General features: G+C 36.1%; 3 protein-coding genes across 6 annotated transcripts in view; 1 reads left to right on the forward strand and 2 right to left on the reverse strand.

Annotated features, from left to right (window-relative positions):
* LOC134222430 (putative leucine-rich repeat-containing protein DDB_G0290503) overlaps positions 1–15357 on the forward strand; it is a 635851-nt gene that overhangs the window by 439764 nt on the left and 180730 nt on the right. The gene's annotated exons all lie outside the window — the stretch shown is intronic.
* LOC134224782 (uncharacterized) lies at positions 5722–7299 on the reverse strand. Its single transcript, XM_062704346.1, has 2 exons — positions 7198–7299; positions 5722–6906 (listed from the first exon to the last, which is right to left on the reverse strand). Exons 1-2 carry the CDS (start codon positions 7254–7256, stop codon positions 5934–5936), a joined length of 1032 nt encoding a protein of 343 aa, XP_062560330.1. The 5' UTR covers positions 7257–7299; the 3' UTR covers positions 5722–5933.
* On the reverse strand, positions 7607–8637 carry LOC134228182 (uncharacterized). Its single transcript, XM_062709985.1, has 3 exons — positions 8619–8637; positions 8316–8554; positions 7607–8248 (listed from the first exon to the last, which is right to left on the reverse strand). Exons 2-3 carry the CDS (start codon positions 8541–8543, stop codon positions 7607–7609), a joined length of 870 nt encoding a protein of 289 aa, XP_062565969.1. The 5' UTR covers positions 8544–8554; positions 8619–8637.

Consider the following 15357-nt stretch of genomic DNA (forward strand, 5'->3'; position numbering starts at 1 on the left):
AATCTCGAATTTTTTCGAAAATTTTTATAGAGTACTTCGGAGAATTTTCCTGCTCAACACAGAAGAATTTTCTGGGGAAATTCATATGGTTTTAAGCCATAGTTCAGACTATTACATCAGTGAAATTCATTAGATTATTTCGATATAGTCTAAAATCTGGTAAAAACCTTTAAAAAAAATCAAACAATAGTGAACCTTGCACATAGCTTCTTTATAAATTGTTTCAAAAAAAAGTCTACGTAGACTTTTTGTATACCCCCCCGTCCCCCTTCGTAGACTAACGTAGACTTTTTCGAAACCCCTCCCTCCCCCTCAAGAGTCTACTTGGTTTAAGGACAGCCCCCAATCAATTACATGCATTCATCTTTTAAACTAGGTGTTCTGTATTTGATTAACATCATAATCCTTCACCTGTCATAAGACGAGTTTATACAATCCCATTGAATTCCACCACTTAATTGTATCTTGACAGATACGTATTTCGACCTCAACACTCGACTCGAGTCGAGTCAAGTACGAGACACTGAAGACGGCCTTACTGTTGAGGTCGAAATACGTATCTGTCAAGATACAATTAAGTGGTGGAATTCAATGGGATTGTATAAACTCGTCTTATGACAGGTGAAAACATTCCACTAAAAAGCTCAAAATAATTTTCTTATCATAATCCTTATTAACTATGATGCACTTTTAGTTATTATTAATACTTTTGGTAGTTAAGATTTTTCCTCTGGTTGAATTGAGCCATGTAGGAATTATAATGTTTTCTAAATTTTACTAAAATACTAACAATGTTTACTAAACATTACCAAAGAGTTGATCGCTTTAATATTAGAAGATTTTTGTCTAAAGTAGGAAATTATTTTATTGGACATTTGTTGCAGTGTTTCAATATCAGAAATTCTTTGAATATACCAGGAAGGCAACTTCAGAATCATTTACAAAATTTTATTTTGAATCCTCCGAAGTGTCTTCATTCTGGCAACTAGTCCATATGGGCACAGCATACAATATGGCTGGCTGGTCTAAAAATTTGTTCGTTTGTAGAACAAACTTGTCTTATGAAAGAGAAGTGTAGTGTAGACATTCCACTGAAAGCTCAAAAAAAAATCCTCTAATATATGTAGCAACCCTGTTCCTGAGGACCCTGAGGTTTACCATTTCAGACTAGCGATTGATTTGGTCACAGACACATTGCAATCGCCAAACAAAAATAATTTTGAAGATGATGGAGGAGTTTGGTGCCAGAAAAGCGGCACGACGGCGAAACTTACTTTTCTTTGACATAGAACACTATCGATGCATGGAAATTGCATCAACTGCCAATATGGATAGGGGTGGCCACAAATATACTTTTTAATGGTTTAATTGCAAAAAAAATATCGAAATAACGACAGTTATTTTGAGGATGATGTTTATTCCGTACGATTAGTATCAATCAAAAGCATAGAATTGGAAGGAAAAATGTTTAGTTTCTTATTTTTGTGATTTTTGCATTAATGCATGAATAATCGATGCTAATGCTAATTTTATCATAGCTCAATGAGTACTGGAAAAGGTCGTGATCGTCATAAGACAGAGAGAAAAACACCTTTATCTATATCAGGCGACTAAATGAAAGAATCGTGGGTTCTTTGATCAATTTCGCATGACAGGCAGTCAGCTGTATTTTAAAATTAAAATTTCCTAGTTACAGTCGACTCTCTACATTTCGATGTTCAATATCTCGATATCTCTCTTTATGTCGATGGTTTCCTCAGTCCCTTCAATCTACATACATTTAGAGATGTCGCAAATTAATCGATTACTTCGATTAATCGATTCATCGTTGTGATAATCGATTAATTTTGTATCGATTATTACCAAACGATTAATCGATTCAATAATCGAGAGGAATCGAGAGTAATCGATTAGTTACTAATCGAATAATCAGGATTTTACGACATCATAAGGATGTCGCAATTGGATTGATTTTCTCGATTAATCGATTCATCGTTGTGATAATCGATTAATTTTGTATCGATTACTATCCAACGATTAATCGATTCAGTAATCGACGAGAATCGAGAGTAATCGATTAGTTACTAATCGATTAATCGGAATTTTACGACATCTCTACATACATTTGGGCATTCTACATCTCGATAACCTTCCTATCTCGATATCTCTCTATCTCGATGTTCTGATTACATTTTGTTCAGGATTAACTCTCCCTATGTCGATATGTTCAAATTTTTAGGCTACTAGACCATCTTTGGACAATAACAAACACATCAACAACAGGAAATGACATTTGTTTTGTTGTCGTTTTTCATAGCAACGAGCTTTTTTGGATCTAGAACCCATTTCAATTTTCCTTCCATTCCTCGATCTCTCCCTATCTCGATGGTCCCTTCAATATCGAGATGTGGAGAGACGACTGTATTTTAATAGATATATGCGAAGAATAGTGACTAGTCGATAACTTACTGAATCATACTGCTTCAATTCATCGAGTTGAAAGTGGTAATAAACACAAAAATAAAACAGATATTGCACAATTTCATGCCCTGTCACGGAACAAATATTGATTGAGATTTTTGTAGCATGCCATTCGCGTTTCTATAGATATTGAAAGGGGCAGATATGTAAACATCGCGTGACATCTCTCATTGAAAATGAGAAATTACAGTACTGGTATTGAAATAAGTCATCAGTCAGTGCTGCCACGTAACAAAAACTGGATAAAAAGTAGAAACATGGAAATATGACGTGGCATGATAAAGGAAATTTGAATTACAATGCTTTTCAAAAGAGAAGATTTTTCAGTCAAATAATTCTTGGTCTGTGAGCTTAGAGATTCAACAATCTTACGAATAAGAGGCTTTTTGAAAGTTTTATACAAAAATCGAGATAACATATTTATTTCGTGTGCTTTCATTTACAGAAAAATCTGATATGATTGAAGCGAGTAGGTACCTACACAGAAAAAAATTCCATGGTAACAATTACTATTTTGTAGACTACGCCATGTTTTTAAAACAACCACAAATTTTCATTTAAATTAACCATGCATTCAGACAAATTCACCACTGATTCAGTTCATGTGACAACATTCCACCAGGACCACAGTTGATTTTTACTGCGCGCATGGTAAAATCAAACGGGTTTGTTGTCTGCTGAAAATCGTCGGTGCGTATTCTTAAATTAACCCTCGGAATGGTAGTTTCGACCGCAACATTTTTTTGCGTGTAGAAATGAACTTGAAAAACTAAAATAGCCATTCGCGAAGTCGAAGCAAAATTCTTCACACAAACAATGACAGTTCTTTATGGGTTTTTACAGTAGAGCAACAGAGAGGAGGAGATGGCGGCCATGTTTCACTCAAACTCTGACAGATAGCAATGGGATTTCCAATAGGAGGGAAGAGCAGAATTTGCTTCGACTTCGCGAATGGTGGTACAAATAATCAGTGTATCTCGCACTGAATATCGCAGGGGCGTATCAGAAAAGAGATAAAATACTGTACATCGACTTTCTCTTTGATTTACTTTAATTCCTTGCCGAACAATAACTTATTGGAATTATATTTCCATTTCCATATATATTATAGAAATTATTGGAATTATATTTCCAAATTGCATATAGCCACCAAACAGCGTTGTCTTTTTAAAGTTATACTACAATAATTATTATAACCTTGAGGTTAAACTTTCTATTTCTACATTCATATATTTTGCGGTTAGCACGATCATACTCGGACAGGGACTTGGTTTTGCAATGCAGTTGCGCATCTTGACGCTAGGCTACGAAAGGCCTCTGGCCTGATATGACGAATTGTAGTCGTGATGAATTAGGATTTTGGATTTGGGAATTTTCTGAAGGTAGAGCTATTTTCATCCAACTGGTTTTGTATCAAATGATTGATACATTGAATTTGTATCAAAAGAATGACAAGAAATCTATCGAGAGTTTGAATGTTAGGGACAAAATTGCTACCTGTGCAGTGCACAGGTTGCACATGCGGACGCGACGCCTCTGGTTTCCGAAGATTTTCCATTGATTATTCTAAAAAATTCACATTAGCACTTCCGAAGAAATTGCCGTTGGACATTTTGACGTAAGAATTTCCCATGGACATTTCGAAGAATTTCGTTTAGCTATTCAAAGAATTCCTCGCGAAAATTCCGAAGAATTTCCGAAATTAAGAAAAACTTCCCAAAAAATCTCCAATGAAGGATTTCTCGCGGTAATTTCGGGGAATTCTCCGTTGAAGTGCGACATAATTTTCGTGAAGATTCCAAAGAATCACTTGTAGTTTCTATAGAAGTTCCCGATGAAAATCAAAAGATATTCTAGTAGAATCTGCAATAAAATCCAAGTGGAAATCTTGAATTTTTTTCGAAAATTTTTATAGAGTACTTCGGAAAATTTTCATATTACATCAGTGAAATTCATTAGATTATTTCGATAAAGTCTAAAATCTGGTGAAAACCTTTAAAAAAATCAAACAATAGTGAACCTTGCACATAGCTTCTTTATAAATTGTTTCCAAAAAAAGTCTACGTAGACTTTTTGTATACCCCCCGTCCCCCTTCGTAGACTAACGTAGACTTTTTCGAAACCCCTCCCTCCCCCTCAAGAGTCTACTTGGTTTAAGGACAGCCCACAATCAATTACATGCATTCATCTTTTAAACTAGGTGTTCTGTATTTGATTAACATCATAATCCTTATTAACTATGATGCACTTTTAGTTATTATTAATACTTTTGGTAGTTAAGATTTTTCCTCTGGTTGAATTGAGCCATGTAGTACAATGTTTTCTAAATTTTACTAAAATTTCAACAATGTTTACTAAACATTACCGAAGAGTTGATCCTTTTAATATTAGAAGATTTTTGTCTAAAGTAGGAAATTATTTTATTGGACATTTGTTGCAGTGTTTCAATATCAGAAATTCTTTGAATATACCAGGCAGGAAGGCAACTTCAGAATCATTTTCAAAATTTTATTTTGAATCCTCCGAAGTGCCTTCATTCTGGCAACTAGTCCATATGGGCACAGCATACAATATGGCTGGCTGGTCAAAAATTTGTTCGTTTGTAGATCAAAAATTTGTCTTATGAAAGAGAAGTGTAGACATTCCACTGAAAGTTAAAAAAAAATTCCTCTCATATATGTAGCAACCCTGTTCCTGAGGACCCTGAGATTTACCATTCCAGACTAGCGATTGATTTGGTCACAGACACATTACAATCGCTCAACAAAAATAATTCTCAATATGATGGAGGAGTTTGGTGCCAGAAAAGCGGCACGACGGCGAAACTTACTTTTCTTTGACATAGAACACTATCGATGCATGGAAATTGCATCAACTGCCAATATGGATAGGGGTGGCCACAAATTTACTTTTTAATGGTTCAATTGCAAAAAAAAAATCGAAATAACGACAGGTGTTTTGAGGATGATGTTTATTTCGTACGATTAGTATCAATCAAAAGCATAGAATTGGAAGGAAAAATGTTTAGTTTCTTATTTTTGTGATTTTTGCATTAATGCATGAATAATCGATGCTAATGCTAATTTTATCATTGCTCATCAGTACTGGAAAAGGTCGTGATCGTCATAAGGGGTCATTCAATAATTACGTAAGCATATTTTTGCAATTTTCAAACCCCCCTCCCCCCATTGTAAGACATGATAAGATTTACTACCAACCCCCCTCCCTCCCTAGTAAGATCTTACTATTTCAATGATTTTTTTTTTCTAGAGTGCACGAACTGAAATGACGATTTTTTTAGGAAATCAACGATTGTAGATGAAAAATTAACAAAAAATACATTTTATTCACGTTTTATATTCACATTTTAAAAACATAACGATCTGTAATTTCTACAGAAACAGCTTAAAATCAGCAAGTAAAACAAACTTCATTCGCTTCCAGGTTGGTTACTAATCATCAGCGGTGAACTCATTTTTAGCCCACTCATTAGCCGGCTGAATTTCAGCATTGCATGAACTTTCAAATACTTCACCAGGTACATCGACATCAACATCGGTTTCATCCATCCACTCAACATCTTCGCCTCCGGTTTGGTTGTCTTGAACCAAGCATAGTATTTCTTTTCCTCGCCGGCCTTTTGCACATATCGACCGACTACCTTCATTCCGTCTCTGGCGCGCATTTCCATGAACTGCCTTCGAATGATGATCTACACTTTTCTTTGAAGCGAAATACAATCCACATACATCACAAATCCGCGCCGGTAGGTCTGCTAGGACTGAGGGACAAAACATATCATATGGCACAACATTAGTTTTCGAAGGCGTGGGTCGACCAATCTTCAGCGCTAAATTTTGGAACAACGGTAGGAATTGATCCGTAGGCTTAACGTTTTTCACATCTGGAATTAATAACCCATCAGAAGTTTGTATTAATGGGCACGGTGATGGTAAGAATCTGTCGGGTAGGATATTTAAGATATTGCTGCGCAACGGTTTACAGCAAGCTCGATTGTTACATTTCACTATTTGCAATGCGTATTGCGATTCGCGAACATGGACACTATACCAATGAGAATCAGGTTGTGACGGTAGTTTGGAATCTTCTTTAGGCTCCTTGAACTCGGCGATGACCTCAAAGTCATCGATAATCAGAGAGCTCCATACTTTTGCAAGTACTTCTCCGGCAGCTCTGAAATTTTTCAGTTCAAGGTTTTTATCTTCGGTGACACCTCTCCCGTTCAAGTGAGTTCCGAATGTGTCGCTTGGTAGAATCAATCCAGCCAGCTGGGCGCTCAAAGGCGCCATTTTACGTTCCACTCTATTGTACGCGCTTCGACCAGGAGCATTCGTCATTACAAATATGGCATCTAGATCATTATCGATGAAATGTTTAACAGCGAACAGGATAACTTTTGGATACCTACAATATAAATAAAAAAAAAACAAAATAGAAGCTTTCATTTATGTTGAGCTATTGAATAAGTGAGTGGTGTATAATGCATTTCATTGCATCATTCGCATTCAATACAACACATTCCTTGGGTTCTCATCAGGACCACCGTCTACGGAGATAACCACAACAGGTTTTACTAAACCGGCTTTGTTCTTAACGTGTCCTTTGAAAGCGTCCAATTGAAGAATAGTGTTGAAATCTTCAGCATGTGTATTTGCATTAGATACACTATGCTTCTGACTTCTGATCGCTACATACGTAGGTCCAGAATATGTGATTGCATCTGGAGCTCCAAGACCATGCTCTTTTATCACCATAGCGCTATAAACTGATGGAGTGAGTTTGTGCTTCGGCGCTATAACCCAGTCGTGGTCGGGCAACCTGACCCAATACTCTAAGTGCATCATCAAATATGCTTGTTTATTGGCGGCAGTTAATCCTATTGGAACTTTCGCCTTATCGTCTTGGCTCAAAAAAATAACTTGGTTTGGTCCGAGAATAGAAGACAGAGATTCCACGTTTCGAATTGTGGAGGTGCAAAAATCCATCAGGATGCTTTTGTGCCCATCCATTTGCGATTTACACAGTTTCACCTAAAACAATTATTACGCACAATTAAAAGCATATTTGCATATTATATCAGTATTTTTTCTTACCGGTACAGTCCTTATGTGCCTTTTTCCTTCGGTGGTTGAAGAGTTTTCGGAAGAAGTCTTAGATACAACCCACTTCTAGATATTGAAAACCCGAGGTCCACAATTGCTCCATGTAGGTCATCCAGAGTGCGATACGTACGTATCATTTCCGTACGTCGTTTAGCGTCAGCAGCACTTTTCAAAAGCACCAAGTCCACGATAGCCTCTAGAATCATACCATCCTTTTCAACGCGAGGACGACCAGGATCGTTCTGGATGTGTACAGATCGGATAGTATTAGGATCATTAGAAATACACTTTTTGAGCGCATCTCGTCTTTTATCCCGAAACGTTTTCTGATATTCGGCATTTTTACGTTTCCTTTTAAGAGCCTGCTGCTTTTTCTTGATTTGTTCCTTCAGTTTCCTAATCTTCGCCACAGAATCATCATCCAAACCGGCATCGCGAGCAGCTATCAGAGCATTTTGTTTGGCTAGAAGAGCCGATACTTCTGACGAAGTTTGGTCTTGAGACGGGGTCGGCCTTTTTTGCGGGTTTATTCCGAGATCCGGGATCTGGCTTTCAGAAGGAGAAGCTGTCATCGATTCCTGGCCACAGGTCGTAGAAGGCTTTTGTTCTGCATGATATGGCGTAGATGATGAATTCGACACAGTCTGACCATGGATAAATGATCAATGTTATAAGCAAGTAAGAGATTTAGCTACAAATAAATATACTTACAGCACTGAAGAACATACTATATTTACTGCGTTTTCTTAACTTTTCTGCCTCATATTTGTTAATTTTAACATTAACCGCATTTTGCAAATCATCGAATAATTTATTCGCAGCTTTGAGTTCTCTCCAAACTTTGTTGGCTTTCTCCTGAACGGCAGCTGCGGATAATTCTGAATACGCATCTTTGCATGCGCGCTGCAGCTTCATGTGCAAATCACCTTGCTTAGACATTTTGTCGCATGCTGCAAAATTAAATATGGAAATATTAGAAAAGATTATACAATACAAAATAAAAATAGAACTTACCACTTAAATTTGACGACGTTGAAACCTATTCTTAATCGAAACAATTCCAGAAGCAGTGGTCTGTCATTTTGAGGAATATGTAAACATAGTTGCGTTCCATCGACAAACATGTATGTGTTTGTGAGGAACAAAATTGAAAGGGGAATTTCAAGAATAATATTTGAAAATATCTTATATGCGCATTTATAATTTTTATGAATCCGCCCAAAATATAAAATATCTAAGAATCTTACGTAAGATGTAGTATGAGCCCCTCCCCCTCCCATGTAAGACATAATAAGATTTTTCACAACCCCCGCTCCCCCCCTCAGTGCTTACGTAATTATTGAATGACCAAAGACAGAGAGAAAAACACCTTTATCTATATCAGGCGACTAAATGAAAGAATCGTGGGTAGAGATGTCGTAAATTAATCGATTACTTCGATTAATCGATTAATCGTTGTAATAATCGATTAATTTTGAATCGATCATTACCTTACGATTAATCGATTCAATAATCGAGAGAGATCGAGAGTAATCGATTTGTTACTAATCGATTAGTCAGGATTTTACGACATCATAAGGATGTCGCAAATTAATTGATTACTTCGATTAATCGATTCATCGTTGTAATAATCGATTAATTTGGAATCGATTATTATCCAACGATCAATCGATTCAGTAATCGACAGGAATCGTGAGTAATCGATTAGTAACTAATCGATTAATCGGGATTTTACGACATCTCTAATCGTGGGTTCTTTGAATAATTTCGCATGACAGGCAGCCAGCTGTATTTTAAAATTTAAATTTCATAGTTACAGTCGACTCTCTACATCTCGATGTTCAATATCTCGATATCGCTCTTTCAGGAATGGGCGTTTTTCGGGAAAATATCGATACTACCGAATCGATGTTTTTATTGTTGCAATATCGATGCCGGAAAATATCGGCGTTGAAACATCGATATTCCGATATATCGATACGTCCAAAAAATTAAAAGCACGACAAAAAAAATAAAAAAAAACCCTGATTAATCCACCTAGCGGTAATGGTGCCTTTCTCGTGCATTATAAAAATAGTATTTTGGCCATTACTCTTGAGCCCATAGTCCGATCTGCCCAATTTTCAATAGGAAGCAATGGTAGAGTATCTTGCGTCGAATGCAATTTGTTGCGAGTAAATCGACTAAGGATATGTGCCTGAAAAATGAGTGACATTTTTTACTCAATTTTTCTATAAAAAAGTGATATTTTGGCCATAGCTTCCGAGCCCATAGTCCGATCTGACCAATTCTCAATAGGAAATAATGGCAGAGTGTCATGCGTCGAATGCAACTTGTTGCGAGTAAATCGGTTAAGGATAAGTACCTGAAAAATGAGAGACATTTTTTTGGGTGGAGTGCACAAACGAACACACACACACACACACACACACACACACACACACACACACACACACACACACACACACACACACACACACACACACACACACACACACACACACACACACACACATACACACAGACATCACCTCAATTCGTCGAGCTGAGTCGATCGGTAAATAACACTATGGGTCTCCGGGCCTTCTATAAAAAGTTTGTTTTTGGAGCGATCATATAGCCTTTACCGTATACTTAGTATACGAGAAAGGCAAAAATGGGGAGGCTTCTCACACATCAAAGTTTCACTTTTTTTAAAAAGTTTGTGCCTAATGTGCTACATTTTTACTTTTGTTAATTAATGCCTCGGAATTAAAAAAAATCGAAATCTGCTACAAAAAATCGATACGGTCAAATATCGAACATTAAAACATCGATACAAAATATCGATTATTTGAAGCGAAATTTGATTTGAAAATATGAATTATTTGAATATATCGTATCGGTATCGCCCATTCCTACTCTCTTTATGTCGATGGTTTCCTCAGTCCCTTCAATCTACATACATTTGGGCATTCTACATCTCGATAACCTTCCTATCTCGATATTTCTCTATCTCGATGTTCTGATTACATTTTGTTCAGGATTAACTCTCCCTATGTCGATATGTTCAAATTTTTAGGCTACTAGACCATCTTTGGACAATAACAAACACATCAACAACAGGAATTGACATTTGTTTTGTTGTCGTTTTTCATAGAAACGAGCTTTTTTGGATCTAGTATTCATTTCAATTTTCCTTCCCTAGCTCGATGGTCCCTTCAATATCGAGATGTGGAGAGGCGACTGTATTTTAATAGATATATGCGAAGAATAGTGACAAGTCGATAACTTAATCATACTGCTTCAATTTATCGAGTTGAAAGTGGTAATATTTAAACACAAAAATAAAGCAGATATTGCACAATTTCATGCCCTGTCACGGAACAAATATTTTTTGAGATTTTTGTAGCATGCCATTCATCCTTCGTGTTTCTATAGATATTGAAAGGGGCAGATATGTAAACATCGCGTGACATCTCTCATTGAAAATGAGAAATTACAGTACTGGTATTGAAATAAGTCATCAGTCAGTGCTGCCACGTAACAAAAACTGGATAAAAAGTAGAAACATGGAAATATGACGTGGCATGATAAAGGAAATTTGAATTACAATGCTTTTCAAAAGAGAAGATTTTTCAGTCAAATAATTCTTGGTCTGTGAGCTTAGAGATTCAACAATCTTACGAATAAAAGGCTTTTTGAAAGTTTTATACAAAAATCGAGATAACATATTTATTTCGTGTGCTTTCATTTACAGAAAAATCTGATATGATTGAAGCGAGTAGGTACCTACACAGAAAAAAATTCCATGGTAACAATTACTATTTTGTAGACTACGCCATGTTTTTAAAACAACCACAAATTTTCATTTAAATTAACCATGCATTCAGACAAATTCACCACTGATTCAGTTCATGTGACAACATTCCACCAGGACCACAGTTGATTTTTACTGCGCGCATGGTAAAATCAAACGGGTTTGTTGTCTGCTGAAAATCGTCGGTGCGTATTCTTAAATTAACCCTCGGAATGGTAGTTTCGACCGCAAAATTTTTTTGCGTGTAGAAATGAACTTGAAAAACTAAAATACACTCAAAATAATTGTCACTTAATTTCCACTATAAAAATCATGTAGGCTTTGAAAATCGACATTTATGATGACCTTACTTGTGTCCAATAAAACTTACTCACATGTCATATGCATACCAAGAACAAATGTAGTGGAATTTAAATGAAAACGTAGAAAACAATAGCTATGTTCTTTTATAGTGAATACTACTTGTCACGAATGTATGAATAACACATGAGTGGGGTACTCAGACAGAAGTGTATGTTTTGCATCAATCGCTAATGGAAAATTGTGCAGAAATATCATAAGAGCAATTTACAAAAAAAAGTCTTTGAGTGTGAAATAAATGTTTCATATTCTATTTTTGATCTCGTCCGCTTCTAGTGGACGGGAAATTTTATCACTAACACGGATATTTCGCAAACTATAATGCCAATTCACTTAAAATCAATGTGTTTGTTGAAATTTCAATTCACTTGAATTTAATTACTTTTTTTAGTGAATTGAGAGCAGTGAGTACCATCACTAACAAATCATTTAACTTCTACAAACGAAGCTAGATGGAAAATATCCGCATATGTTTTCATGTAACTCTCAAGTGAAAATTATTTTGAGTGAATAGTGTAGTGATTGATGTTTTACTGCGGGGTATTGCGGGGTACTAAACTGTTTTGTTCGTTAAATATTGTGTAAAATATGTTTTTACAAAACTACTAAAAACTAAATTTTGGACGGAGCTATTATTACATTATCAAGCCTTTCGCATAAACCTGTTTAAGAGCTTTGTAACGATATATAAATATGTTACTTTTGAGACGAAAACATGGCAAAGCTGTCCGTTTTATCAAAAAACGTAAAAATATCATTTCTAGGAGGGGCTAGTTTGAACGCCCCCCACCCCTCCCTAAAAAATCTAAAAAATGAAAACCGTCCTTATTATAGAAATATGGGTTATAAGCTGTGTATTCATCACATTTTACTCGCCCAAATCGAAAATTGGCCTTTTGGTAGTTTTGGCCACACCTTTATATGGGGCTGTCCTATTGTGTTCAATAGAGAATGAAATTTTCTAAAATGATACTCCTTGATGTATGCAACATACTTGCTAAACATATTGTGCCATTTAAAACACGATTTCATACCGAAAAAGCTGACAATCACGTTTTCCGGGATATCAACCACTGTGCGCTGTGTGAAGGTATTTTTGTTTGAGATTCTAGGCCCGGGACAAAGACTTTCATAACTTTTGTGATTTTTTTTTTGTAAATTTTACATATATAAGTAAAAATAAAATTGTATTTTCCACTCGCTGGCTTATTGATTGTATTCAAGTATCTTCAAATAAGTAGATAAGTCTTCCAATATTTTGAAAAGTCTTCAAAATGTCTTCACGAAATTAATGTCTTCACAAAGATTCAAATGTCTTCAAATTGAAGACATGTCTTCAAATCTGGCATCTCTGGGCACAGCATACAATATGGCTGGCTGGTCAAAAATTTGTTCGTTTGTAGATCAAAAATTTGTCTTATGAAAGAGAAGTGTAGACATTCCACTGAAAGTTAAAAACAAAATTCCTCTCATATATGTAGCAACCCTGTTCCTGAGGACCCTGAGATTTACCATTCCAGACTAGCGATTGATTTGGTCACAGACACATTACAATCGCCTAACAAAAATAATTCTCAATATGATGGAGGAGTTTGGTGCCAGAAAAGCGGCACGACGGCGAAACTTACTTTTCTTTGACATAGAACACTATCGATGCATGGAAATTGCATCAACTGCCAATATGGATAGGGGTGGCCACAAATTTACTTTTTAATGGTTCAATTGCAAAAAAAAATCGAAATAACGACAGTTGTTTTGAGGATGATGTTTATTCCGTACGATTAGTATCAATCAAAAGCATAGAATTGGAAGGAAAAATGTTTAGTTTCTTATTTTTGTGATTTTTGCATTAATGCATGAATAATCGATGCTAATGCTAATTTTATCATTGCTCATCAGTACTGGAAAAGGTCGTGATCGTCATAAGACAGAGAGAAAAACACCTTTATCTATATCAGGCGACTAAATGAAAGAATCGTGGGTAGAGATGTCGTAAATTAATCGATTACTTCGATTAATCGATTAATCGTTGTAATAATCGATTAATTTTGAATCGATCATTACCTAACGATTAATCGATTCAATAATCGAGAGAGATCGAGAGTAAGCGATTTGTTACTAATCGATTAATCAGGATTTTACGACATCATAAGGATGTCGCAAATTAATTGATTACTTCGATTAATCGATTCATCGTTGTAATAATCGATTAATTTGGAATCGATTATTATCCAACGATCAATCGATTCAATAATCGACAGGAATCGAGAGTAATCGATTAGTAACTAATCGATTAATCGGGATTTTACGACATCTCTAATCGTGGGCTCTTTGATTAATTTCGCATGACAGGCAGCCAGCTGTATTTTAAAATTAAAATTTCATAGTTACAGTCGACTGTCTACATCTCGATGTTCAATATCTCGATATCGCTCTTTCAGGAATGGGCGTTTTTCGGGAAAATATCGATACTACCGAATCGATGTTTTTATTGCTGCACTATCGATGCCGGAACACATCGGCGTTGAAGCATCGATATTCCGATATATCGATACGTCCAAAAAATTAAGAGCACGACAGAAAAAAAAAAACCCTGATTAATCCACCTAGCGGTGATGGTGCCTTTCTCGTGCATTATAAAAATAGTATTTTGGCCATTACTCTTGAGCCCATAGTCCGATCTGCCCAATTTTCAATAGGAAGCAATGGTAGAGTATCTTGCGTCGAATGCAATTTGTTGCGAGTAAATCGACTAAGGATATGTGCCTGAAAAATGAGTGACATTTTTTTACTCAATTTTTCTATAAAAAAGTGATATTTTGGCCATAGCTTCCGAGCCCATAGTCCGATCTGACCAATTTTCAATAGGAAACAATGGCAGAGTGTCCTGCGTCGAATGCAACTTGTTGCGAGTAAATCGGTTAAGGATAAGTACCTGAAAAATGAGTGACATTTTTTTGGGTGGGTGCGCACAGACGAACACACATACACACACACACACACACACACACACACACACACACACACACACACACACACACACACACACACACACACACACACACACACACACACACACACACACACACACACACACACACACACACACACACACACACACACACACACACACACACACACACATACACACAGACATCACCTCAATTCGTCGAGCTGAGTCGATCGGTAAATAACACTATGGGTCTCCGGGCCTTCTATAAAAAGTTTGTTTTTGGAGCGATCATATAGCCTTTACCGTATACTTAGTATACGAGAAAGGCAAAAATGGGGAGGCTTCTCACACATCAAAGTTTCACTTTTTTTAAAAAGATTGTGCCTAATGTGCTACATTTTTACTTTTGTTAATTAATGCCTCGGAATTAAAAAAAATCGAAATCAGCTACAAAAAATCGATACGGTCAAATATCGAACATTAAAACATCGATACAAAATATCGATTATTTGAAGCGAAATTTGATTTGAAAATATGAATTATTTGAATATATCGTATCGGTATCGCCCATTCCTACTCTCTTTATGTCGATGGTTTCCTCAGTCCCTTCAATCTACATACATTTGGGCATTCTACATCTC

Source organism: Armigeres subalbatus, chromosome 3, assembly GCF_024139115.2.
Source record: "Armigeres subalbatus isolate Guangzhou_Male chromosome 3, GZ_Asu_2, whole genome shotgun sequence".
Classification (NCBI taxonomy): domain Eukaryota; kingdom Metazoa; phylum Arthropoda; class Insecta; order Diptera; family Culicidae; genus Armigeres; species Armigeres subalbatus.

Bases quoted from the DNA above. Each gene is read 5' to 3' on its own strand.
- LOC134228182 (XM_062709985.1), bottom strand. From the start codon at position 8,543: ATGTCTAAGCAAGGTGATTTGCACATGAAGCTGCAGCGCGCATGCAAA. The intron at 8,249-8,315 runs GTAAGTATATTT...ATCCATGGTCAG, and splicing joins ATAGTATGTTCTTCAGTGCT to ACTGTGTCGAATTCATCATC.
- LOC134224782 (XM_062704346.1), bottom strand. From the start codon at position 7,256: ATGGTGATAAAAGAGCATGGTCTTGGAGCTCCAGATGCAATCACATAT. The intron at 6,907-7,197 runs GTATGTAGCGAT...TTTATATTGTAG, and splicing joins ATCACATATTCTGGACCTAC to GTATCCAAAAGTTATCCTGT.